Genomic DNA, 25,531 nt, shown 5'->3' on the forward strand with positions numbered 1-25,531 from the left:
TCTGCTAGTCAGAGACAGAGCTCTGGCCTAAGGTGTGGCTTTGGGACTCTATAGCGCCACCTAGCAGCACGTTATCTGTTGTGGTTGACACAAACATTCACGAAACTGAACCAAATTTGGTGGACTTCTGTGTTATTGCTATGGCTAGTCAGAGACAGAGCTTTGGCCTAGGGTGTGGCTTAGGGACTTTATAGCGCCACCTAGCGCATTGTCTGTTCTGGTTGACACACACATTCACGAAAATGAACCAAATTTGGTGGGCTTGTGCGTTATTGCTATCGTTAGTCAGAGACAGAGCTATGGCCTAGGGTGTGGCTTAGGGACTCTATAGCACCACCTAGCGCGTTGTCTATTGTGGTTGATTCATATATTCACGAAAATGAACCAAATTTAGTGGGCTTGTGTGTTATTGCTACTACTAGTCAGAGACAGAACTCTGGCCTAGGGTGTGGCTTAGGGACTCTATAGCGCCACCTAGCGCATTGTCTGTTGTGGTTGACACGCACATGTTGCTTTGTTACAAAGTGGTCAAAGTTGGAAAACACGTTCATGCCCGTAACGTTTGATCCGTATGGTCGATTTTGATAAAAACATACAACTTGGAATCCTCTGACTTAGCCGATTCCAACTCATTATGTGACGTCATTTTCTGCCATGATGGATTTTCCACCATTTTGAATTTTGTCCAAAGTCAAAGTAAAGCGACTCTGGCCGCATAGTTTATCCGATCGTCATGAAACTTGGCACGCAGACCAAGACCAAGACGGATCAACCGCCTTGATTTCGCCTTCATACGTCCAACCGTTCGCCTGTGACAACCATTTAAATTCAGCGAGCGAAGCCGCCAAACAGGAAGTGTGCCTATCTTGGAAATGCTGTGACGTATGAAAGCCATATTTGGTGGGATGACTTGAGACCCCATCCAAAGCACCCTCAATAAATGTGGTGTTATTTGGTCTGTAGATGGCTCTATAATTAGCAAAAACGTGTGTGTTGGCGAATGTTTAATCGGAATAGCTCATCTTAAATTGCTTAGGTAATGCCAGAAAGACATTTCAAAGTGATTTAAGATACAATGTTGATTTTTTGTTGAAGTTGAAGTTGATGTTGAAGTATGGCAATTCTTGTAAAATGAACTGGGAGAATTGCCATAGTCCTGAAAAACTTCTGTATTGGATTACCGTTTCATTACTACACCCATTATTACGGTTCGACGCCATGTCAATGCCTATTCACTTCGTGGTTGCATGACCGGGATTGTCCGCAACGGTACCACTTCATGAATCTTAGCAATGCCACGGCCCCGAGAGGCAAGTGTGGACTCACTCGCTGTTAAGCACTGTGGAAGTTCATTTTCTATATATAGTCAAACTCACAAGACTTTTCGGTAACACTTAACTTGACGGGTTCGTTCATAACACATTCATAACAGCTGTCATGAACTGCACATGAAGCATTCATGACTAGGGGTGGCACGGTTTTTGAAAAATGCTCCGAACCGTGCGGTTCGCATGTTACGGTTCGGAGTGTGTTTTCGTCGTACGGTCCTACGGTTCAAGCTAGTTATGGCATGCGCAATTGATTCCCATTGTGAGGACGTGTTTCCCTTACGTGCGAGAGTAGGAGTATGGAGTTTTGAGTGCTGCGCGCAAGGTTTTAGAAATGGCAAGTGCGAGAGATCATCCCTAGCGTGGTCAAACTGATGCACCTGACCCTGCTCGGGTGGAAGCATGTTCTTCCGCAACTGTAGATTATGCGTGCAACTTTACCAAACAGTAGAAGTAAACTCATTCTCCTTGGCCCGCTCTCGTGCGCGCTCAATGGACACCCGCCCTCGACATGCACATTAATCCAAATAGAACATTCACAATCGTGAACGCAATGACGCACAGAAGACGATTAGCTAAATTACTGTTAAAAACGGTTAGCATCAGACATTTGATAAAATCTCTTGCATTCAAGTTGACTGACCATCTCAATACCAATGTTTTCAACTCCAAGGCTTAAAAGGGCCTGTCCCATGGAGAAAAAGTATTAGCTTACCTTGAAACTAAAACACACGTGGGGAAACTGAACAGTCCAACTAGTAGAGTATGATGAGCTTAGCCTGCTACTTTGTTTACAATATTTTGAGGCTTCAGCCAGACAGCTGAATTTAAGAGGTGGAGTTATAATGAATAGTAGGCTATAATCTGCATAAAGTTTGCTGTTATGAATATCAGACATGTCAGTATATAGAATGAATAAATAATTACATAATGTGTGTGTGTTTCAAATAAAGACAAGCTTTACATCTTGTTAAAAAATTCTTCCCTCTTGCTTTATCAAAATCTCAACTGAAGCTTAAAGTTTCCTCAGACAATAATGTGCTTTATGTGAAGTCAAATTCAGTTTGTGCATTATTACATGATAACTATTCTCTAAATACTCTAGCCTAATTGTGGATGATTAAGCTATGTGCTGAAATATGTTTCTGGAGTGTTAAAGAGTAAAAGAAAAAATAACAACAAGAACCGCACCGAACCGAAAACCGTGACCCTAAACCGTGATACGAACCGAACCGTAGATTTTGTGAACCGTGCCACCCCTATTCATGACTGTTTCATGAAATATGACTCAACATTCATACCAACCCTTTCAGTAATGTGGATGAATTGATGAATTAATTAATTTACCTTTAGACAATTCCTGCAGTTATCCTGAGTAATCCAGTCTTTAACATTCAGAGTTGCGAGTCATTGACGAAAAGTAAGTTTGTATGATGTTGTTTACATCGAGTTAATTCACACTGGTATGCAAGAGGTTTGCTAATATAGTTAAACTTGCTCTTGACATAATTTCCATGAAGTAATATACTATAAGTGTTCTCTGAAATTATAATACTTCATGTGTTTCGCTTAAGAATCTACCGTTTAGCGTTACTGTTGTAAGGACGTTGCATCTCCAAATGGAGGAAGTTTGTACATGTGCTAGTTAACACTAGAAGCGCCAAGCGCCGGTCATTTGACCGCTGACGCGTATTCCTAGAAGCGCCGTGTGGGTTTGACCTAGATATACCTAGAACTGCCGGGCTGCGGTCATTTGACCGCAGCGATTACAAAAAAAAAAAAAAATCTTTTCACTCGATTAAATTCCAGGACCCTACATTCACGACTTTTCCTAAATACGCGTGTTTTGTCACCCAGAATTTTTACATGATCAAAAGCACACCGGTACAAGCTAGTTTAGAGCTATTTTGCGCTCACTTATGTGACAACACTATGTTGTCTCGCGTTCGGCCATTTTTGTCCAGGCTGCTATTCTCTTTTCTCACAGCAGATGTCGCAAGGATTTCCTGTCAGTCGGCATTAGAATAATATTTTACCATAAAACATATCGTTTATATATTTATATATATATTTATATATATATTCTTATATATTTGCTGGACTGACTGAGTTACGTCAAGTCAAACACCTACCCTAACGCAGTTTTCGTATAATGTCAAGTGGCGCAGCGTTAACACTCCTGTCTGCATCGCCGAAGATCCGCGTTCACATCTTGGCAGGAGCGAAATACAGGATTTTATATCGATTAAATTTACTGACCGTTTTTCAACGTCGATGAACAATTATTTTTTGTTAATGGTTTTTAATAACCTATCTGAAATAAACGGATGAATCACAATATGTTTAGGTCTACCATTAACGAAAAATAATTTCGCCAGCCAATCATTTTCTGCCGCCATCTGACAAACTTTGACTAAGCCAGTTAGACTTTTTGCATCTAAAAATAATTATATCATAGTGACACGCGAAAAAATAAACGATAGCTTAGAAACCTGCATGAGATTTTCCCACTGGACACACCACATCAGTAGGCTATTGTGCTCGTTGCTACGATACACAGGACTCACAGTGAGTTGACGACCAATGAAAATGACATGGGAAAAGAAGGAAACAAAGTAGCTTGATTTTGATCTCACCTTAGGCCTACATACTTTCCTAATTCCTACGTTACTCAGACTTTTGTTAAATCGTCAGGGCCCGGTTGCACAAACACCAAAACCAAAGATTGATGATATGAACCAAATATTCTGGAACAGATGGATTTACAGCATTGAACGTGATAGGCTATTAGGCTACTGCTGCGACTTCCACCGTTTCCTTTCCAGAGATTGCTGTGCGTTCACAACGCAATGAACGCATGCAGTCTACATTGAAGTGAAACGTGCAGAACGTCCAAAACAATACAATAACATTGTGTGTTGATATCTAATACAATATACACATCTGTAGACATGAAGTGGCAACTAAAGCCATTATCAGTCATGAAAACTGTGGCAGCTGCATTAAGGTTTTGGCTGAGCCAGCTAGCCAGCCAACAACTTCATCAGCCAGCCATTCTCAAAGCAAATGGCTTCCGGGTCTATACATAACACTATCCATTGCAGCCTATTTGAAACCGATCATCCCCCCTCCCCCATACACTCGTCTAGGCTAGGCTACAGACATCACAGAGGCATTTAGGACAATTAACTGCCTCCCCACCCCCACCCCATCTATCTGTCCCTGCATAGGCCTACTAGTCTGTAGGCTGACTGTTTAGGCAACTCGTGGAAGAATGCGCAATGTTTCATCGCATAGGCTATGCGCGTTTCAGAATGTTCGAATTCGCCAGCGTGCGTGTAGTTATGTGAATAGAAAAAAATACAATATAGGCCTAGCCTACTTTATTGATGCCTTGTTCAAAAGGACTTCCGTCATGAATAGATTGGGAATCGAACCAACACCCCTTGAGTCCTCAAGCCGAAGCTCTAACCAGTGAGCTACAGCCTTGCTTATCAATCATATGAAAATGTGTGTGTCAATGCTGAATCTCGAATTCACATAGAAGTTAGCTTAAATTGTAGAGCCTATAGCTTTTTTTCAGCAGACATCGCAAACATAGCCTACACATTCGCAAAACGGAGAATATCATTCACTCATTATTTTATATTACTTCTCACGCCTATGCCTGCTCAGCATAGCTCTCTCTATCTCCCTCCCTCCGAGGTAGCTAGCCTAGACCCTATAAGATGCTTCTCCCTAAATGAATGAAAGTTGTTTTAGAAAGTAGCCACGGTAGCCTGTAAAATGCGGCATGAAATCCTGGCTACTGTGTAATTGAAACCAGACTGTTAGGCTCTTTGTTCCAGGTGACCAGGTCCGATCATTTTCGGCGGCGCGAACATATAGGCTACCTATTAAATGAATAGAAGTGAATTTGGGGAGTGAATTAGAACTAGCCACAAAAACTTTTAGAGCATTTTAGTTGAAAGTCAAGTTTGCTTAAGGTTTGTTCAAGAACAGTTTTTACCTCAAACAACACAAATCAACACAAATACATGAACAGATAACTCAAACGTGCTGTATGTCATAATGAAACAAACAACCACAGATTATCAACAACACGGTCTGACACGAATGACACATGGTTTAGTGCAAACTGAATTTATGACCAAACGATTTGATTCGTGCACGAAGCGCCATCTAGCGATCATTATGTGTAAGTAAAAGCCTCCCAGTCTAAGGACTCAGCGGTCATTTGACCGCCTCGCCGCGCTTTAAGTAGTTCACAACAGCACGGCGCTTCTAGTAGGTCGTCAAAGCGGTCAAATGACCGGGGCGCGGCGCTTCTAGGTATAAGTGGGTCAGAACGGCGCGGCGCTTCTAGTGTTAACGCTATTACACCGTACCTTTTTACGCCTCTAGATGGCGTAATTGACCACATAATAACTGTAGTCAGGAACAAAAAGGTTCCTTTTCTATCTTGAAGGGGTTAGCATTGCTGTATGTGTCCTGGCTTACAATTCAGTTTAATGAGCTTGGTATTGATGCATTTCTGTATGCTGCAGATATATTATTTGTAAGATTAGAACCTAAATAGCCTGGTTGCACTAAAGTCACTTAGTACTGTTGTTCCGGTGGAGCGTTAACTATATTGAAACGGCATCTTCTGTTTTATTCTGCTCCTTAAATATTCAATGAGACACGGAATATCTTGTTTTCCCAATAATACACATTTCAACGTGCACAAAGCCTTCTTTATTGTAACGTGTTGACTCGCTAGGTGCAACACTCAACCGGGTCCGTGTAGATACGAATTACCATAGCAATAGCTGCAGGTTCAAACACACCGGAAATCTAACGACAGTACTAAAAACGTTAGTGCAAGTAGCGAATTGTATTGTTTGTGTTTGTTTCTTATTTCAGACTATCTATATCTATATAAATAGCCATCTACCTATACTGCCCTGCTAAGGCAAAAGACCTTAACTCGCCAGAGTGTGAAACTGAGAAAAATGACTTGAAAGTTATTTTAATGTCCTGACAATTGAGTTATAGGTTTAACATTGTAATTTTCACATTTTGTAGTGTATACCTCTATTAATCTATCTACCTAAAAATGTTACTCAAATTTGACCTTTGACCCTTTTTTAGAAGTTACTGTATTCTGCCTTAGCATTGCCTACAAAACTAGATGTACCGCAAATAACTGCTTGTCCATAGCTCAGTGACAGGTGTTAATAGCCTTGCCATAAGCACTGCTGTGGAATGCAGGTGCTTCTTTTATTATGCGGTTAGAGCATAAGCGCTTACTCATATACTATAACTCAGGGACAGGTGCAAATGGCATTGTAATGTGCATTGGTAATGTACGTGTACGAAGACGTGACCTTGCTTGCTGTTGGCCCAGAACAACATGCTCGGATTCACCAACAGAGTCGCGGCCAAGTTGGTAGAAGCGCTTACTCATATAGACTATAACTCAGGGACAGGTGCACGATGGGGAGAAGTGGCCGCAAGGACTGCATCGATAAGATCAACGAATGCCTTCGCAAGCCCCAAAACCCCGGCGATACTTTTTCTTTCCTTTAATTCAATAAAAAAAATGTTTATCTGAAGAACTTTTCCGAGGTTGTCTTGTCTACCAAATCCTAAACTTAAATAGCGTAAACATTTTATCTTATGAAAAAACTCTTAGGGGGAACAGTTAGGCAGCCCGTCCTCCATTATCGTAGTAGGCCTATAGGCAATTTATAAGAGGGGTCAAAAAAACTCATAAAGTAGGCTAGCCTGCTACTTTTTCCAGACTAAATGTGTCACTTTAGTGATTGGCTCTTTCAAATGCAAATTAGGTGGATGGGCTTTTGAATGGGCCTGCTGCAGGTGAGAGGACAAATCCTAACACCGTGTCCTAACCGAACGCGATGCGAGCGAACATTAGCGATAAAATCAGTTTAATTCCATTGTTTTCAATTGGAGTGTCCTGACTGCAAGCGACGCGAGCAGCGCAACGTTTTGAGAGAACTTTTGTCGGACGCCCCGTTTCTATTTTCCTTTTGACGCTCGCATTGCTCTACTATTCTGAATGAGAAATATGGAATCCCGTGACGCAACACAATGGCATATTTAACGGATTCGGTGTAGACAGACAATATTGACAGTCGCTCGCTTGGATCCGGTTAGGACACGGTGTAAGAATGTATTGTTTTTAGAAAGTGCCATTATCATTGCCATATTCTCTTAAAACATAGGCTATATATTTGAAAACGAGTTGATTAAAGGTTTCTAATGGTGTTTCTATAATATGATAAAAGCAGAGATTGAGATGTGTGTTTGGAACAGTTTTTCAAATCCCCCGGGGGTATTTAGACTCCAGGGTGTTAAGCACTCATTCACAACTGTCCCATCGCTAAATGCTCTCTTGTGTTGCGTGATCGCACAAGTATACCTGTCGTAGTGTGCTTTTAATTTGATAGGCCTAATTATTATCTCCGCCAAGGAGGTTGTTTTCATCGGGGCTCAGTGTGAAAGGAACAGGTCAACCCCGCGATTAGGGGTGTGTGACTGATGACTTATTTGGCAAGGCTGTTATTAGGCTTACTATGCATGGCTGTAGGCAGCTACAGTAAGCGTTACTTGAGAATGGCCATTTCACTCACGCTTTGCCTGATTCACGTTCTACGTGAAATGTATTACAGCTGCATTACAACTTACCGCCACTAGGTGGCAGTACAGTCCGCTGTCGCATTGCTGCGGTGTTATTGATACTGTAGCCCAGTTCTACTCATTCAATAGGCGGCCAGGAAGCAACCTCTAGTAGCCCAACCCATATAGTATATTTCGGAAATGCCAACAGAAATCCCTAGGAGCCTAGTCACCTACAGACTGCAACACTACAACTCTTTCATTGTTTTGTTTTTTCGGGTGTTTGTCAATTCAGTCTGGCACTCTGAACATTTTCGCAAGGCTCTGCACTTCGAAAAAGACGAGCATGAACTAACAAACTATTTGTCATAGTTCAAAATTGCCATTAACACAAGCAGCAGATTGAAATAACACTTTATGTTTCATTCGAGAGTTTGACAACAGTGAGGATGATTAGCACTATGCAAACTTGCAAAACTATGCAAAGTTTTATTGAGTTAGACTGCGTCTCTATAATAGTTCCGTAATCTGACGTAGGCTATTTCCTCATGAATAGCCTGGTTGTTTATCGAAGAACAGTAGCCTACCATGCCTTACCATTATCTTTGATATTTCAGTGCATGGTTTTGAATATTTTAACAGTTGCCAAAAAATATAAGGGATTCAGTCAGTCGAGTTAATTTGATATTCGCGGCATACACTTGAAACGCACGATCAAAACGTGTTGTTACTGCGTAGGCTATAGACAGACCCTCGGCTACACTTGACATGCAGTTGTGTTCTGTTCTCAGAGCATATGCTTTCTCTGTCTATACTGAGCAGCGAAGTTGCCGATGCGATGCGTGCTTCTCAAGTCTGATAATTTGCAGCACGGTCGAATGGTATTATGGAGCCATGGACTGAAAGAAAAATAAACTAGCTTAAGGTTTCCCCAATCAGGAAATACATCTTAATTTAAATTTTAATTCTTCATTTAAATACTTATTTTAAATACTTCTTAATTTAATCCCACTGTCAACTCAAATTGGTGAGGGTTCTGTTACATCTGCGATCAAGTGATTTGAAACATAGAAAATATTATAACGATTAGTCTAGTCTTTGACTTTTGAGTGGTTTTCCAAGCATCTATGCCGTGCCGACTGAGGCATTCCATTCAGATGGCTAGCCTACCACAAAGCCAGCCATCAAGTGTTTGAAGCTAACTGTACCATCCCCCTCTGTGAGCTGACCTCTGTGCCTTAGAAGACGAATTAAAAAAATCCCCCACCCCCCCAGAGCAGTTTCACACATCATTAGCAATCTTATGTTGAGTGTGCGTCTGCAACAGTGAGTCTATCCTTCTCGGCTTTCGGAAACAGCAGCGTCATTTTTTGCCGGGGCTAGATGTCTCCACCACTTTTTAAACGATTTTGTCCCCACCACTTTTTAAATGTTTATCAATTCATCAAAAAAAGTTGGTGCCCACTGCCCAGGGCTACAGATAAACCTATTGTGATCGACAATGCCAACGCATAATGGACCGAAATAGCCGTGTTGTCTACCTGCAACAATGTAGGCCTTTTCCAAAAAACATTGATCAGTTACTTTAACTGGAAGTGAAAGCCAGGGGTATTTAAGTATCTTTGCCTCTGCCTCTGTCTTGTCTTGGTCTTGCCGTCTCTGGTCGACATAGTGGTTGGGAGATTTGCAACAAATAACAAACAACAAATTTCTGGCGTAGACTACCGAGGTGTTTGCAGAAAGAAAAACAAATCAGGTTCACGGATAGAACTCGGTCAGATTAGCGCGATAAGGCATTGAACATTTTGAATTTTTTGAAAATAAAATACATGTAAAATATTTCCCTCACATCCGTCTTCCTATGTGCAGAAATGTGTTAAACTACTGACAACAAAATACGTGCGTTTAAGCTAGCCTATTGTGTCAGCGCAACGATGCAATAGGCCTACATTTTTTAAAAGTTGTCCATCCACCTTTGATGCAATAATTTTTCTGCATAAGAACATAGCCCAAACTTTCATAGGTAGATTATACCAATAGATCTCATGTTGCAATTAAGTAGCCTATAGGGAGCTATGTTGATGTTATATCGCTGGCGACACGCGTTGATTAGAATTTCATTTAGATAGGTCCACAGGACCTTTTGTATTTTGTTCTGTTAGTTTGGCCATTTGTGGTTGAGCTATGTTCATTTAATTTCAAGTGGCTATATGATTGGGCGTCTTGTGTGTGCCTGTGTTGGTGCTTGTTGCCCCGTTTGAGCTTCTGTGCTCACCTTTTGACATTTCTGAATGCCTTCCTACAGTTGCTTAGGCTAATTAAATCAGGCTTTCCACACAAACAAACGTATTGTCATAGCCTAAGTATGAGAAACCATCAAGAGAATTACATTTTAACTGTATTGGGTTCGGACAGAAAAATCCGCACACACAGATATTCGAATCCGACCCTCTGATTTTAAAAATCGCTCATCCACTCGTCATCGCTCATCCAAGCTATTGTAGGCTACACGGCATCTCACCAGAATTCTTGAAATTGTCCATTACCCATGCAAACATTTAGCCTAGCCTATTTACGAACTCTCTGTGTTTATTTTCAATTTCTCTCGTTTTTCTGCGTTTCTCTCAATAGCCTAGCCTACTAGGGCGACAAAGGGAAGGAAATAATGATTTGACATTTAAGCTGACAGTTGTCAAATTTGCCCAACAAAATAGGAGAAGACAAAACAAAGACAAAACATGTGTGGCTTTCAACTTGTATTGATTGAAAATAGGCCTAATGTTACGATTTTCAAACCTGTCAATATTCAATAGGCCTACACTTCAATGCAGTGATATATGAGATGCATCCCCTAGGCTATAATCATTATAGTTCAAAAAAGACAAGTAGAACGGCAAACAACCGGATTCATGTCATATCCTTTTGAAATAAATTAAGCCACCGTTAATGCCACGGGGCAAACGTGTTTCTTAGCGTCTTGAAACTTTCTTCTGAAAGTCCGATCAAATTTCATTCAAAGGCAGTCCATAATTCAAATGAAATTATTTTCTAACGAAAAAGTCCCAACTTTTATAATAGGCCCAAATAATAGAATATTTAAATAGGCAAGATGTTTGTAGTGCTTCGGAAAATGGGACCTTTTATATTTAATTGTTTCCCGCCTGATCAAAACCGTTCAGTTCGTAATTCATTCTCCCTCCTTCGCATTCGGTTTGGAATGAAACAGCATAAGAGAGCATAAACCATAGTTTCTCCAGTATGCCTATCTTATTTTACAAATTTGACAACAGCCAGCTTACATTTCAAATAAACATAGCCTATAGGCTTATAGGCAAGAGGTTTGTTGTGCGTCGGAAAATGGGACATTTTATTTTTTAATTGTTTCCCGCATTTAGAATCAAGAATAACATTCGTGAACCATTTTGTTTTGTTGCCAGCATAAAAACAAGCGTACCATTGGGCTATCCACACATTTGAAATAAAATGTATGAATTGACCCAAAAACGAGAACACAGTTGTGCTTAGGACATAGGCTTATGCTTTTAGTGGTTAGGCCAGGGGTCGGCAACCCAAAATGTTCAAAGAGCCATTTTGGACCAAAAAAACAAAAAACAAATCTGTCTGGAGCCGCAAAAAAATTAAAAGCCTTATGTAAGCCTTATATGAAGGTAACACAGGCTGTAAGTGTATATTATCTATATTAGCCTACTATCAGAATGACTAAGTAGGCTACAACGAGGCTACATAACGAGCTTTCATGATTAAATGTTTTTCCCTACAGCGCATCTCGGAGAGAATGACACACCACGTGACTACTCCGCTGGTGCTTTAAGTTCAACTTCGTGTAATCACCGTCCGTGAACCGTTGTTTTCCACGTTTTAATATCTCTCAGGTTGCAACAAAATTTCTCCAGAAGTAGGCTACTGCAATCGCACTTTTTCCCTCAGTCCCAACTGGGTAGTCGGCTGCAAATGTAGCATGCCTTCCCTGAAAATGTCTTTCTAAATGTCTCTCTTTTTGTTGTTCGCCAACTTCTCATTACAAAGCAAGCAAACATGCAGGCAATCCTTCCGCAATGGCAATGAAAGCAAATGATTCGGTCCATTCTGCCTTAAAGGTAGGGTATGGAATGAGCTTTGTTGGCCATTTTTGCAAAATCACTTGAAATCCTATTCCTAACCCACTTATAGCCACTAAGTTGGAAGCACTGAAATGTAAATTAAACACGTCAATCATCTGCGGAACGGGCAGGGCTCGAAAAACTCCAGCCAATAGAATTCCTCACCCCATACCATCATTTCACAGCTTGTTCGTCAATCTAACGTCTTCCTCCTCTTCCTCCTCCCCACCGCGCGCGACCCTTTCGAAAGCTGGTGACCGCGAGTCAGTGCTGAAACGAAACCAACTGCCTGCTGCTGCACGTCCATGTTCCCCTCTTGTTGTATGTGTCACTTCATTTCTATACAAACTAACTAAGGCAGCGGATATCTACGGAAACTCAATCACCCACGCAATAAATAAGCTATGTAGCAAAAATGACATTTTACCGTGACACGAAGAGTGCTGTAAACATGAAATCGAAACTTAACAGCTTGGAGCTACGGTGGAATAGGCGAACCAACGGGCCAGCACTAAACTTGGATATTTCAGGAGATAATCGCCCTGGTAAGAACAAACCAGATTCTGTTCAAATATACACACCTATGGCTACTGAACCATATGTACTACAACCCTTTGGAGGTGAATAAAGAATGTAATTGGGGAAGTTGATGTGAGTGATTGTATGGAGACTAGAGCTCATAGTGCTGTAGACGCCAGGCTGGCATTTCATTTAGTCTGGCTCGCTCTCGCGCTGCGCATTTGAATTGTCGCTCGTGCATGGAGGGCGGGACTTGAGGTTGTATATGTTCAAACTCTGCCGTCCGTTTTGCTAATTCCGTACCCAACCTTTAAATTCTCTGATCTCATCGGCTATCTTTCTCTTTTTCCCTTTGGGATCCATGCCATGGCCATGCTGACACCCGCCGGTTTGTTTACAACCACAGCCACCTGCATGGCACGGCGCCGCTCTGAAACGTGTGTCGTAGGCTATCAAATCTTCGTTGACAGAAATGTTGAACTTTAATATTTATTATGCACATTTTTACAACATTGGAAAACGTTAAGAATGTTTGTCCTGATACAGAAACCATATTAAAACAAACAAACAAAAATCCCCCCATTCATTTTCATACATTGTTGAAGACGCTCAGGGAGCCACCAGGGTTGCGCTAAAGAGCCGCATGCGGCTCCAGAGCCGCAGGTTGCCGACCCCTGGGTTAGGCCTACCTCATGAAACCATTAGTGACAGCAAAACAAACCTAAACGAAACAGCCAGATGCCTCTTCATAAAATAGGCTAACAGAAGACACCTTCATAAACAATAACAAGTTTTGTCGTGAGACTAGGCTATTAAAAGCAGAAAAGATGTTCAGCTTGCTTCGGGATTGAATTCAATTTGGGACTGTTTGGCTAGTGGTAAATGCCGACATTCCTAACCCTGCTCACAAGTGCCACCTGGTGGTTGTTTGGGACATTGAAGCTTCACTTGGGAAAAATAAATAAAATACACGTGATTCACGTGTGATTCTCATGAGAATCTCACGTGAAAGCGGCCAATGTCAACCAACGCCCACTGTATGAGGCCACTGAGATCTGGACCTCATCGGTTTTGAGAGCTGGAAATACATGTGTTTGCTAAATATCGGTATATTGTTGTGCATGTTGCGTTCGCGACTCGGGGAAGTGAAAGCAGTTCTGTATAGACATTGCAAGTTTTCATGGTGATCATCAGCGCAGCTGTAGCTGATTGTGAAAGCCGATTGGAAATACATAAGTTTAGAGCGAACGTTTCAACTATGTTTGCCATGGTAGACAAAAACACTCAAATAAAACAATAGCCTAAAAAATAACTGTAGTGCGTAATGGACACGGCTCTATATCCTAAATAATTTTCGAGGTTCGCCATTTGGTAATATGACCTATCCTTACTGACAATATTTTTTTGGGCACGAATGAATGGGTTTGCCCTTAGTTTAAATGGAGGCCCGGGGAGAGCGCGCGGCAGCTATTGTTATGTATGGAGCTGGCTTAACAAAGTTTTGTGCGTGTTATATATATTTATTATATGGCTCTCTAGAATGTTGAGGGAGCTCCCATTGACTTTGAATGGGCCTCTCAACGTTCTACCGGTCCGTTATATTTGCATAATGACCGCTCCGAAGGTATAATGACCGCTGCCAATGGCAACGGGTTCACTCCGCTAGTTGTTGCGGAAGCCACGAAACGGTAGCCAAGTCATTGCTAAAGACACATTGAGATAAGTTTATTTTCTCGTTTTGGCAAGTAGCCATATAATAAGCGCGATAATGTATAGAACGCCGGTCATTATCTGAAAATAATTCCCTTCAGTACGAAGCAAAACCCCTCCGCTGCGCGTCGGGGTTCTGTCCGTCCTGTTGGGAATTATTTTCCGATAATGACCGGCGTTCTATACATTATCCCTTACATATATGTATATATATATATATACACACATATATATATATATATATATATATATATATAGAGAGAGAGAGAGAGAGAGAGAGAGAGAGATTCATGCATGCTGCATTACCGTGACCCTATACCTTGTGGATGTTTTTTTTCTCATTGGAATACAGCAGGACAGGATGCCTTTTATCTACCAAACGCAAAAGCTGAGATTGTTGGAAGGACTAGGCTACTCAACAAACTTGTTTTTCGTTTCTGGGAGATCTCGTTATCGTTTTGGATTGTCGGATTTTATACTTATTGGATATATAGGATGAACAAAGTCTATGGATTTGCTATATTAAATCGAGTAGCCTAATAATTAGGCTATGTGCCACGTCCGATTTCGCAAGTGGTGTAGTAGGCTACATTTAAAAATCGACAGCCGTCTGTGAGATCCATTTCATGAAGAGCAATTGTCTTGTGCGATCATTCCCCCTCCCCCACACTCGTCTAACCAGTTCACTACATTATAGCCTACCTATATGCGGCACTGAGGACGACACTTGAGCCCGACACTATGTCAATGTAAAAATGTGTGTGAGTGTGCGCTGAACCACAAATTCACATATTAACTTTTCTTTTCAGCAGACATCGCAAACATAAAAAAATCGCAAAACAGAAAATCTTTCATTTTTTTCATAAAACGATGCCTTTTGTCTTGATGGGTTCCGGAGAGGGTCTTCGAGTGAGTTTTGAACCCCGGTCGCTGGCGTACGATACACATGCTTCAACCAGATGCGCCACAGTTCGAATGTCATTACCGCTATGCTTTATTCACTCCATCCACTTGAAACGCCGATCAAAAGTTCTGACATGTTAAAGGGATATTCCGCCATTTTTGGAAATACGCTCATTTTCCACCTCCCCTCCAGCAAAACAATCGATATTTACCTTGTTCCCGTTCATCCAGCCATTCTGTGAGTCTGGCGATACAACTTTTAGCTTCAGCCTAGCATAGATCATTGAATCGGATTAGACCATTAGCTTCTCGCCTGCTAGCTTCATGTTTAAAAGTGACTAAGATTTCTGGTAATTTTCCCATTTAAAACCTGTCTCCTCTCTAGTTAGAAAGTGCAATAACACCAACTGAAAATGAAACCTGGCGTTTTTCTAGGCTGATTTGACATGGAACTACACTCTCATCTGGCGTAATAATCAAGGCAACTTGCAAACGTACTGAAGGCGCAGTGATATCGTACGCAGCATCTGAAAATAGTCCCCATAGACAACAAGCAGTAGTAGTGCCAGTAGGTTGCAAGTTGCCTTGATTATTACGCCAGATGAGAGTGTAGTTCCATGTCAAATCAGCCTAGAAAAACGCCAGGTTTCATTTTCAGTTGGTCTTATTGCACTTTCTAACTTGAGAGGAGACACGTTTTAAATGGGAAAATTAACAGAAATCTTAGTCACTTTTAAACATGAAGCTAGCAGGCGAGAAGCTAATGGTCTAATCCGATTCAATGATCTATGCTAGGCTGGAGCTAAAAGTTGTATCGCCAGACTCACAGAATGGCTGGATGAACGGGAACAAGGTAAATATCGATTGTTTTGCTCAAGGGGAGGTGGAAAATGAGCGTATTTCCAAAAATGGCGGAATATCCCTTTAAACTGACATTAGTTATTAATTCACCACATGATAAAATGCTGTCATATAGCTTGACGCCCAGCAGCATATGGTAGTCTATGCCTATCTCTGAATCAACATGAACATGCATACGATACATAAGTTGCTAGAAACTTATTTTGCGGAGCTAGGCCTGCTAGTCGATGGTTACAATGAATCACCCTCACTGCCCTATCGCATATCTGACCATCCATTGTTACAATGTTACAAAATGCGCGATCTTCTCCATGCATGTAGCCTACGGTTATAAGTGACAAGCATAGGCATGTATTAAAGAGATTTCTGTTAAATACATTTTATTTTCAGTCGTCGAAAGTGGTGGGGACAAAATCTGTGATAACAAGTGCTGGGTACATGTAGGTTACCCAGCGTCGCCGGTTAAAATCAACATGCCTCCGTTTTAAAATAGCCTATACACATTTCTAAGTATTCCTAGCATGTAAATGTAGCCAATGTCCATCTTGTCCATCTCTTTCGTCTTCGCCTTGACATTGACAATAATAGCCTATTCACGGAAATGCGGTCTTGTAACCGTAATGAATTCATGAATTAATCTAAGGTTGCCTTTCGAGTATTTCAGGTTGAATTGAAGGCTAGTTCCTTCTGATAGGCCTATAGGCGATTTTCTAAAACCATTTTCATTCATTTCAACAATGGTTTATTGAAACGTCGTTTGATTAATTTCGCCAGTCATCACTTTCATTTTAATGATTAAATGAGACGGATATGCGGAGCATTTCTCTCCCTCTCCATTGACCAAAACGTTGCTCTGGCATCTCTGCTGGACTGACTGAGTTATAGGCTACGTCGAGTGAGAGAACTGTGAGGTAGGCTGTAAACATTCGAAAACTCTGCAACTGCAATCTAACATGCCGAGCGTCATGTCTCTTTTCTCCGCTTGTCACCAGCGCGGTGTCCTCGGGTTTTTCCATGAGCCGAACCTTCATATTATTAGGGCGGTCTATGTTGCCCCCTTGCGGTTGCAGTTTTAATTACAAAGTCCCGATGCTTCGGGATTCCCGATGTGCAGGAAAAAAAGGAGCATTCTCAACCCGTACCATCTGTACACTTACAAGACATTTGAGTCTTATTTAATTCCATATTAAGTCAGCCAGGGAAAGCCAAATGTAATTCTGCTGGTAGTTACTTTTCATTGGTTTCAGTTAATTTAATGGCATTAATATTTTGAACTTGTGAAAAAACGTTAACATGTGTAATAACGTTTTGCAACTGTGTAAAATATTTTATGCTTGTGCAATGAAATGTACCTGTGGAAATATTTTGTGCACATTCATTTGCAAATACACACAGTTTTCTTCCCTTCTTACTTTTCCTAAGTTTGCAACACTGAAGATTCAAGACTCAAAATATGAAAATATGGCACTATTTGACGGCCTTTCTGAAGAGTAAATCAGCACATCGCTTACTGACAAGCCATGCAGATAATTAAGCATAGTGCCCATAGCCTGTCAACCCATCATTATCTTCATATTTTATTTAGTTAACTATTATCAATCTTTACTCAGGCTTTCCAATACCAACATCATCCACAGAGGCCCAGAATGGACAGTGATTGCTGTAATATTCCTTCATGTGTAAGTGCAATTTTCTTGAACTAAAATTCCACATTGTACTTTGTTTATGTATGACTACATCTAAAGGGGATAAGGACATGTCAGCCCAACTTTCCATACAGGATATGCACTATGGAGCTCTATTCTCTGGGACAAAATGTCATAAATTGGGATCAAGTCAGTAGCCTGGATGCCAGACCGAAGTTTAGCCCCGCCTCCATTCTTTTTCTGCAGGGAACTTCGGTGTGGCACTGCTCCGTTCAGCTGCTACTATTCGAGATACAGATCTGTTCGGACCAATCACATTTCACAGGGCGGGCTTTACGTGATGATTGACAGATTAACAGCAGTGACGTTCACGGCTGCATGCGTCCTCGTTCAACGAGTTGGGTGTGAGACCATGTTGGCTTAGGTTGATTTTGATTGCAACAGAAACGCTATGGCTATGAATGCATAATTTGTGCAGTTTGGCCTTTCGTTTATCTCAGCTATTGAAACGGAGGTTTTATCACGGATTCGCACAATTATTTCTGAACACTTAGACCGACGAGGATATGTGGGAAAACTTCAGTTTCACTTTCAGACAGTTAAAACAGCATGTTTGGGTGATGTTGTTCCCGTTTGTTTAAAAATGTCTGTTTGCTCGTTGGGTTAACGACACACTTCCCCAGCTGTTCATTGCATACAGTTTGAAGGAATTATTTTTAAAAACGAAGGAGGATGTTTTCCATAGCCTACCCTGCTACATATTTCTGTCTTAGATTTCGCAGATACTGACAGCCAATAACTTGTTCTGTTTGGTTTGGTCTATCCAATGAGTGCAGAGCTATCCCCCCGCACTGTATCGGTTGAATCACGCCCCATAATCGCAGCTGAATGGAGCAGTTTCAGACTCATATTCTGATAAGAATTGAGTATGACGTCGTCAGGCTATCAAGTCAGAACATCCGCCTCTCAATTTGAATAGTTTCTTGTCTACCCAATGCAACCAAATTTGACAGTTGGTTCTTCCAGAATTCACTGACTTACACTGTCCGCTATTTTGAAAATATTTATTGCTGACTGTTCAGAATGAGATGATGGACTCTTTTCATTTCACCTCATATTACTGAAATCTTGGACGAACTTGGCAGATAGACCAAAAAGTAAATTTTAGATCCTAAGTGGAATGAGACCCCAAAAACGACCCCCATGTTCCTGTAGTGGACACATCTTAATTTACAAGCTTACAAGCTACAAGCTTCCAAGAACTACAAGCGAGCATTACAGATCTGTCAGCTAATATTTTCCATCCCCTGCCATTGTCAGTTCCTTCACTGGCGTGATGGCAAAATGGAAGTAAATAAAACCTACAGCGATTGCGCAGCTCCTGTTTCAGTGATAGGCTGAAATGTGTGATTAAGCCACAAGTCTATACAGAAGTGTAAAGTATATCAGTTAATATTAGGGCTGTCAAAATAACTGATTAATTTAGATTGATTAATTTGAGATAAAATATCGCGGATTAATCGATGACCTTTGACCCGGAGCCATTCTATAGTCAATAACCATTAGACTGTTAAATAGGGAGACGAGAATGTGCTGCCTGGATCATTGATTGGAACATTTACTTTAAAAAAAATGCCTAATGGTGTTAAAAATAAGGTGTTGATTACAATAAAGTCTTCTGCAATGTCTGCAGCAAGGAATTTGTATATCACTTGAGTTCGTCAACTCTAAAGTACCACATCAATGCAAAGAAATAGTGTTGACATTGAGGGGAGTGTTAATTTATTTTCATTGTGTCCCCTAGGTTATAAATGTGGCCAGAAATGCCTTGTATGTTTACAAGGCCTCAAAGACATCTTTGTTTGACACACACCCATTCTTCTCTGTTACATTGCTCCACGATTATTAGTCGCAACGAGATGAGACCAGTATTGCACGAAAGAGCAGAAGCGGGGCTTTCCAACAAGACTAAACACTTGTCTGTGCGATCGAGTATGAATTTAAAGAAATCTTGAATCATGAAATACATCGATCCTTCTGTGTTATAAAAACAGACTAAGTGACAAACAAATAATAATATCATATAGCTTAGGCTACCATTACTCTCGTTTGATTTACTCGTTAACCCGCTATCAGAAAGATATGTCAGATGAAAGAGGAGACACAGAGCTAGAATTTACGACATGAAGGTGCATTATACGTCCAAAAGACATCATTAGTGATCTTGAGCCACAGTGACGTCCAGCTGAACCTTGTTAATTTTGACAGCTAGAAGCTGTCATCAAGGAAGGCGGGAAACTAGAGCAAATTAAGTGCAACAGATTTTCGTAGAGAGAACGCATGATACTACAATACATTCATTACAAAACCATACGAGTCGATACGACACTGAAATTTGCCCTTTGGAAATAATTTCAAATATAGGCTTATAATTCATGAATGTTGTGTTTGCCAAAGAGAAAGTAATCATCTCCTATATGGCTATTCTAAGCCATCAAATGTGTCAATATAATATGCTACATTACAGCCAATAGGCTGCACATGTACAGGAAAGGTGTTATGTCCGAGATAGTCCATGAATTCAACTCTTCAACTTTCTAATCCACCGCCGATTTACTGCTGCACGGTGCTATGCCGCCTGAAAAACTTGCGTACGCGAGTTCAGACTAGACGTGAGATTTGAGCGTATAGCACCGATCATGTTGACATTGATCAAATGCCATACTTTGCGTGGAAACAAGCGTACCCCTGTTGTACGCCTGTTTTTGGTCGTACGCACGTTTCATAAATGAGGGCCCATGTGTGCTACTGCGCAACAAGTCATGTCAGATTAGCTCGTGTCATAAATATGGAGCACAAAAAGTGTCAAAAAGCCATTTTTTATCACTAAATAAAAATCGAGGGCTGAGAAGCAAAGGGGCGTAAGTGACATTTCACCAACTTTACAGGAGAGCCAAAACAAATCTAACTGCTTCTATATGTTCACAGTTAAAGACCTTTGGTTTTTGTTCAGTAACTTTATATTTAGAAATATTTTACTCCCATAATTTTGTCAGGTAGAAAGAACTCATCAAGAGTTTTCAGGTGATATATATAACTCAAGTTTGACCAAAATGTCACTTACGCCCCTTTGCTTCTCAGCCCTCGAAATGGCCATTTATTTCTGTAAGGCACACACCACTACGGTGTACATTTTAGGACATCCTCAGACTCAGGTGTCAGACTGATAAAAACATCCATCATCTTCAGACAAAACTGCCTCAGCATCAGAAAAACCTCTGTCATCTTCAGGCAAAACTGTGTCAGCGTCAGAAAAACCCTGTCATCCTCAGACTCAGGTGTCAGACACAGGAAAACCTCTGTCATCCTCAGATAAAACTGCCTCAGATGTCATAGTCAGATGTCAGACATCAGATGAACAGACCTGCAAACTTGTCGCTTTTCGGCGACAATCGCCGTTTTCTTGGTCAATTGGGTCATTCACTAGCCTGGGTGTTCCCATACTGCCGTGCGCGATGATTTCAATCCCGCTGCTAAGCCAGTCTGGAAACTAACGCCCAAATGTTCGCCTGATGTTGGCGAACCAATCACAGAACATCCGAGAAGTTTCCGTTGCCTTCTTGCGTCTACATTCAACGCCAAAGGATTTACACTGATGTCAATGGCAGCCCTTAGCGTTGCATACGAACGAGTTAGGTGAGCTATGCGCATTTGATAGACATCTGTGGCGCCCAATGAACGGATCTGGGCATTTTTTCAAATACGAGAAAATTAACGTCTGGTTGCCAGACCACGTCTCATTTGAGAAGTGGTAGGCGTTAGCCAGGCTAGTCATTCACGTGAATCGCGCAGAACCGGAGAGTTTTTATTTGGGGGGGGGGGGGGTGAAGGCTGCCCTTAATCTGTATGCAATGCAGGCTAGAATTGTGAAACATTATTGGCTAATTCTTGTAATTGACACTTCTCTGGGCCAATCGGAGTCTTAGCACTTGCTTCAGAATCTTGAACACAGCGCAAAGTTGACGTTTGGATAAGACGCCTGGCTACCGCGCGAGGCGCTAGTCATTTTTGTCAGGGACGACACCGCGTTCGGTTCACAAATATGAACGTAGAGGTAAAACAGCCCCTTCGAAGTGCTTTTATTTCTTGGACCGAACGCCGTGGAGTCCATTATCCCACTTATTCCACTGTTACCATTTGTTTTGTGTTAATTTCCTGTTATGGTGTAAACGTTTAAACAGAGACGGTGTAACTAGACAATCTCTGGTTTAAATCGCTAAAAATATGTTGTCTTGTTACTAGTAGAACTAGGCTACTTCTTTCCACTACATATCAACTAATTTCTAAACTTGCAGTACAAACTGCCGTTACTAGTTCTAAATGGATTATTGCTATGGCCAAAAGCCAGTAAATTTTATCTCTTTTCTATGAACCTTATCTTTGAAACATCGCTATTTTAATTGCCCTATATGCCATCCAACTAGCTAAAATCAACCACCGTCATGTGCGACAATGTTATGTTCTGAACGTCTACAGCTTGGATGCAACGTGACCGTTCATTTAAACTTCACAACGAGTTTGGCAAATTAATAGGCTATTCCAGTGTGATACGGCAAACAAATTGGATCTAGGTCATAGGTGTGCAAATAACGTTTTATGCACCCTCTGTAGAACGCAGGACGCGCATTGATTTGCATTGAGCTCAAAGAGCATCAAGCAGACTAATACGCTAACTGGAAAAAAACACCATGCAATATCTAGCTATGGTGAAGAAGAGTATGTGATGATGTAGGGCTATTTTAATTCCTAAGGCCAAGGGAACTTTATCAGGATGCATAGTATCCTGGATCCATGAAATAGCTGGCCTTTAAAAATAAAAACATAGGCATATTAAAAAAAATCCTCCTGCACCTATGGGAATTGACATAAGGGTCAAAACAGGCCTACTTATGCCCCCTGTATTTAAGGAAGAAAATGTATGATGATTTTCTATTCCTCTTTTTAGTCAACTTAAAACTTAAGCATGGGTTCAAATATGTATTCTCCCCTGTGTGTGTAGGAGGGGGGAGGGCTCTGTGTGTGTGTATATGTGTGTGTATATGTGTGTACATGTATGTGTATCTATGTGTGTGCGTGTGTGTGTGTGTGTGCACAGTGCCGTGCTCAGATGAGGTCGTTGACGATGCCAGAGCCGGTCGTCATGTGCGTATGTTTGTGTTTACATACATCATACATGTATATGTGTTATGTAGAATAATATATATACTGTACATAAAAAAGTTTTCTTTATATGACCCCCCCCCCCCCAACCCCCACCCCCCACCCCCCGTCCGCCCTGATGCTGAGGCAGTTTTGTCTGAAGATGACGGATGTTTTTCTGAGTCTGACACCTGAGTCTGAGGATGTCCTAAAATGTACACCGTACACCACCTATTTCTGTAAATTGCTCAGCCCCAAAGTATCCCTCCACTATGGTTCTTATATTGCCATTTTCAGGGCAGGTAGGCCTACACAAACATGAAAGCTACGTCGAGCTGTCAGCTTGCTGTAGTGAGATACACATCAATTTGTATAGTATGCTTTTTGAATTTGTGTTATTTAAAAATCAAATAAAACAATTTAAAATAAAAATGGCCCAATCCCAATGTGAGCCCTAAGAACTAAAGACTCACAGACTTAGGCCACTTAGACATCCCCCCCCCCCCCCCCCCCCCCTCCCTGGCAGCGTTTCAATTCAAGAGTATTTGCGTCCAAACGGATTCATCTCAATACGACTCAACACACTACTTCATATTCCAGGCCTATAAGTGGCGCTGTTTTCGTTCACCAAATCACCAAAAACTGAGAGGAAGAGGTGTTATGAGACGTCGAGGTGAAAACAATTTTTCAGTTTATGGGTGGAAGGCTAGAGCAAACTGTACCTGCCACAACTCCCGTTTTCCCCTTGTTTCTCTCGGATTTTAAGGTAATCTCCTGCCGCCCTCCCGTTTTGTTGTTTCTCCCGGAAAACTCTCGCAATTTGCATAGCCATCATACTTCATTCGAAAATCACTGATCCATTCATTTTCTTTTAGTCTGACATCTACTAGGTTGCCGTACACCCGACACATACACAATCACTTACTTTCAATTTTTTCAACCCTTCTGTCATACGCTAACACCTGGCAAGGTAAAGCCCAAATAAGGAAACCGGTACAGTTCACAGCCGAGTCTCGCAGGCAAGCGGGCTAGTTGTTACAGCCTACTCCATAATTAGCTGTTGTGAAATGGTTGGAAATTTAATTGATTAACACATCACAAACTGTTCTTGAGTGTTGGTAACTTGTGTCCTCGGCAGCCCAAACTCCAAAAAATGGAAACAAACAGTTATTCATTGATTTGGACAGAAATGTCTGCTCAGAGATGTATTATATAAACAGAAACAAACATGACATTATGCACAATCACTGACTGTACCTTTAAGTCTTGGATCATCATTTCATGTGCAAGCTTCACTGTTATGCCATTATAATTGGTGTATCTCTCTCTGGAGAACCCTTGGGCCTAGGATTCACCTAGGAGTGTTCCAATTGATTGATCATTTGCCAAAATAATTGTGAAACCCCTTGCAAATGTAAACATAGATCAGAATACAATGTTTGTTGTATTATAACCCATCCTGTTGGTTTTGGATTAACAAGATGATCAAGTGCCTAACAAATCTTTCTTCATCTGTTTGTTTTTTGGGTTAGCTTAAGCAAAGTGTCTCCACTACTGAGGGAGAGTTTGACCTGTCCATCAGCAAAGGAGTTCATATTGTTTCTCATGAAAGAAGTACAACTGACTGAACAGGACCTACACGGCCTCATTAGAGTATTCTACCCCCAAGCTGAATTCCACCAGTAATGCCTTCAGAGACCAGAAGTACTACTATTCACCAGGATTTACCATCAGATCTCCCAATCAGAACTTTGGGAACACGTATTGACCATACGTTGAAAGAGAATTCAAATGATATAAAAGTGAGACATGAGACATGAGACACATATTTAATCACATAGCTTAGAAAGTCTGATCGACCCATTGTCATGCTTGTGAGAATATTCTGTATTTTTTTTTAAATAAAATGAATGTTTTATGTGCCTTCTTGACTGGAATTGGGAAATGTGATTTAATTGTAGTGAGTACAGTAGCTGTCACATGAAACACACTGTAGGCATTAATCTGGAACCCCCTGAATCATTAGGACATCTCTGTTATTCTGAGAGCAGGGGGTGTGGGTGCATCCCATCCCAGAATGCATCAGATATCCCAGGTTGCATTAACTTCTACAACAGGCTCACAATGTGAGTATTTCTCACAGGTAGACTTCAGAATGTATATGAAACACGAGCAGATTATAATTTTTCTTTAGACAAACATACTTAGAGGTCAGATATTTTCCTGTAGTCCAAGACAGGCCCAAGACTGAGTTGTGCCATCAGCAGGGTTGCAAGACCAGCTGAAAAACAACTCTCTAGTCCTCTGTATATGTATAAACGGGAATGCTGTTGGTTACAATGGCTTTGGTCAAAATGAGGCCTCCGCTGTTTTACAAATTCACATTTCTGGCCTTGCTGTGTGACACATTACCGTCATACACTGCAAAAAATGCCCCTCTTGAAACAAGAAAAAAATCCCTGAAATGAGGTTAAAATCATGTATTTCAAGCAAAAAAATCTGCCAATGGGGTAAGCATTTTTTTCTTGTTAAGAATTCTTGAAGTTAGTATAAAATTCTTGCCACCTGCATTCTTAAAACTAGGCCAACCTTTAACTCAAAATAAGGTGATATAGCTCAT

General features: G+C 41.1%; 1 protein-coding gene across 2 annotated transcripts in view; it reads left to right on the plus strand.

The window, feature by feature from the left end:
- Positions 1–24,848, plus strand: part of rpap2 (RNA polymerase II associated protein 2) — a 73,083-nt gene extending 48,235 nt beyond the window's left edge. For both annotated transcript variants that reach the window (XM_062517354.1, XM_062517353.1), the window contains exons 11-12: positions 17,677–17,745; positions 24,444–24,848. In XM_062517354.1, the coding sequence (XP_062373338.1) occupies positions 17,677–17,745; positions 24,444–24,597 (223 nt within the window). In that variant the 3' untranslated portion in view covers positions 24,598–24,848. The remainder of the gene's footprint in view (positions 1–17,676; positions 17,746–24,443) is intronic.
- The last annotated feature ends 683 nt before the right edge of the window (positions 24,849–25,531 follow it).

The sequence above is a fragment of the Sardina pilchardus genome, chromosome 2 (genome assembly GCF_963854185.1).
Source record: "Sardina pilchardus chromosome 2, fSarPil1.1, whole genome shotgun sequence".
NCBI lineage: Eukaryota > Metazoa > Chordata > Actinopteri > Clupeiformes > Clupeidae > Sardina > Sardina pilchardus.